Source organism: Procambarus clarkii, chromosome 63 (genome assembly GCF_040958095.1).
Source record: "Procambarus clarkii isolate CNS0578487 chromosome 63, FALCON_Pclarkii_2.0, whole genome shotgun sequence".
In the NCBI taxonomy this organism is placed as follows: domain Eukaryota; kingdom Metazoa; phylum Arthropoda; class Malacostraca; order Decapoda; family Cambaridae; genus Procambarus; species Procambarus clarkii.
This window is the reverse complement of record NC_091212.1, coordinates 24,308,750-24,310,938: the sequence shown is the minus strand read 5'-3', so window position 1 is coordinate 24,310,938 and position 2,189 is coordinate 24,308,750. Positions and strand designations below refer to the sequence as shown.

Sequence of the window (2,189 nt, the reverse complement as noted above, 5' to 3'; positions counted from 1 at the left end):
ACATTTCCAGCCGCAACATTTCCAGCCGCAACATTTCCAGCCGCAACATTTCCAGCCACAACATTTCCAGCCGCAACATTTCCAGCTGCAACATTTCCAGCCACAACATTTCCAGCCGCAACATTTCCAGCCGCAACATTTCCAGCTGCAACATTTCCAGCCGCAACATTTCCAGCCGCAACATTTCCAGCCGCAACATTTCCAGCCGCAACATTTCCAGCCGCAACATTTCCAGCCACAACATTTCCAGCCGCAACATTTCCAGCCGTAACATTTCCAGCCGCAACATTTCCAGCCGCAACATTTCCAGCCACAACATTTCCAGCCGCAACATTTCCAGCCGCAACATTTCCAGCCGCAACATTTCCAGCCGCAACATTTCCAGCCGCAACATTTCCAGCCACAACATTTCCAGCCGCAACATTTCCAGCCGCAACATTTCCAGCCACAACATTTCCAGCCGCAACATTTCCAGCCACAACATTTCCAGCCACAACATTTCCAGCCACAACATTTCCAGCCACAACATTTCCAGCCACAACATTTCCAGCTGCAACATTTCCAGCCGCAACATTTCCAGAGGCAACATTTCCAGCCACAACATTTCCAGCCGCAACATTTCCACAACATATTTTTTCATCCTTAATATAGATAATGATAAACGTTCTGACTCTGAAGTGAGCTGTTTTGACACTTCAGATGTGACTCAGTCGAGTACAAGGCTCTAATTCCTGAGTGCTAGAGTACAAGACACTGAGTACATGAGTACAAGACCTTGATCCCTGAGAACCTCGGTACCATACTTTGAGTACTGTCTATTTGATACGTCTAGTGAAGAGATTTTTCTTGGTACTTTCTCCTGACGCCTGGAAGGGGTGACTGAGCGATGGTGGTGGTGTGGTCTCCGGGGTACCATAGACGAAGGAGGAGATCGTGTGACCGTGTTGAGGTGCTATGTTTGAGTGCAAGGTTAAGTCCTATGTTTGAGTGCAATGTTGAGTGCTACGTTTAGGCCATGTTGAGTGCAAAGACAACATCGTGCTGAGTGCAATAAACCAACATATAAATCTTGATTGACAAGACCGTGAAGTATTTGTGTAAAAAAGTCACATCGGAATTTTATGAAAGAGCCATACAAAATAGACCAAAAAAAGCTTCCGGAACAACCTACAAAACCCACAAACACAGCGAAACGAAACACAAAAATCCTCGACACTATAGCATATAATTGTTTTTGTTTCCAGGCACCACACCTTTCCTCTCTGTTCCGTTGTTTCTCTGCCTTTCCCCCTTCCATATCATCGTTAATCTTCCATCGTTACTCTTACATTCCACCGTTCCATCCTTACTCTTACTCTCTTTCCCATCCTTACTCTTACTCTCCTTCCCATCGTTACTCTTACTTTCCACCATCCCATCCTTTTCCTCGGTCCTTCCGCAAGACTAATCAATTCTTCCATAATTTCATTTCCCCTTCAGTGTCGCGCCTACCTGCTTCATCACGACTGTCAGTATTTCCCCTCTCGTAATCCGTTTCTCTCCCTCCCACTCCCTCTCCCCACCTACACCCACTATCTCTCTCCTCTCCCGCACCCTATCTTCCCCTTCCTGTCGATTGGTTTTTCTCCTCCCCCTCTCCCCTCAGCTTCTGTTTCTTACCCATCTTCTCTTCCATATGTTGTTTCTTTCCCACCTTCTTTACCTTCCATCCTTTGTTCTCTCTTCTAACTTTGTCAACTACCTTTTCCATTTCTCTAGAGAGAGAGAGAGAGAGAGAGAGAGAGAGAGAGAGAGAGAGAGAGAGAGAGAGAGAGAGAGAGAGAGAGAGAGAGAGAGAGAGAGAGAGAGAGAGAGAGATAAAGGGTAGGTGATGGGTGGTGTTTTGGGAGGTTGTCGTTAACTCACTGCAAATTTATCTACCTAGGCTGCTACCGACCGCAAGTGACATAAATTAAGTGCTATTATTAAGCAGTGGTGTGTGAGAGACACCAAGAGTTACCAGGGAGGCTGCACGAGCCCCGTTATCCCTCGCGTCTCACTTTATCTGTACGTGGTGGTGTTTGATGCCGCCCAGCGGGGGGATAACTATTGAATACAATCCTTTAAAATGCCTGAAAATGGTGCTCTAAGATGAGCGAATGTGGTGCTCTAAGATGAGACAATGTGCTCCAAGACAGGAAAACATATAG

At 46.4% G+C, this 2,189-nt stretch overlaps 1 protein-coding gene across 1 annotated transcript in view; it reads right to left on the bottom strand.

Moving 5' to 3' along the window:
- LOC138354556 (uncharacterized PPE family protein PPE62-like) overlaps positions 1–1,750 on the bottom strand; it is a 2,054-nt gene extending 304 nt beyond the window's left edge. The window contains exons 1-2 of the mRNA XM_069308923.1: positions 1,660–1,750; positions 1–682 (exon numbers count right to left, since the gene is read on the bottom strand). The exon at positions 1–682 is cut by the window's left edge and continues 304 nt beyond it. Coding sequence (XP_069165024.1) covers positions 1–682; positions 1,660–1,750 — 773 coding nt within the window. The remainder of the gene's footprint in view (positions 683–1,659) is intronic.
- Between the last annotated feature and the right edge of the window lie 439 nt (positions 1,751–2,189).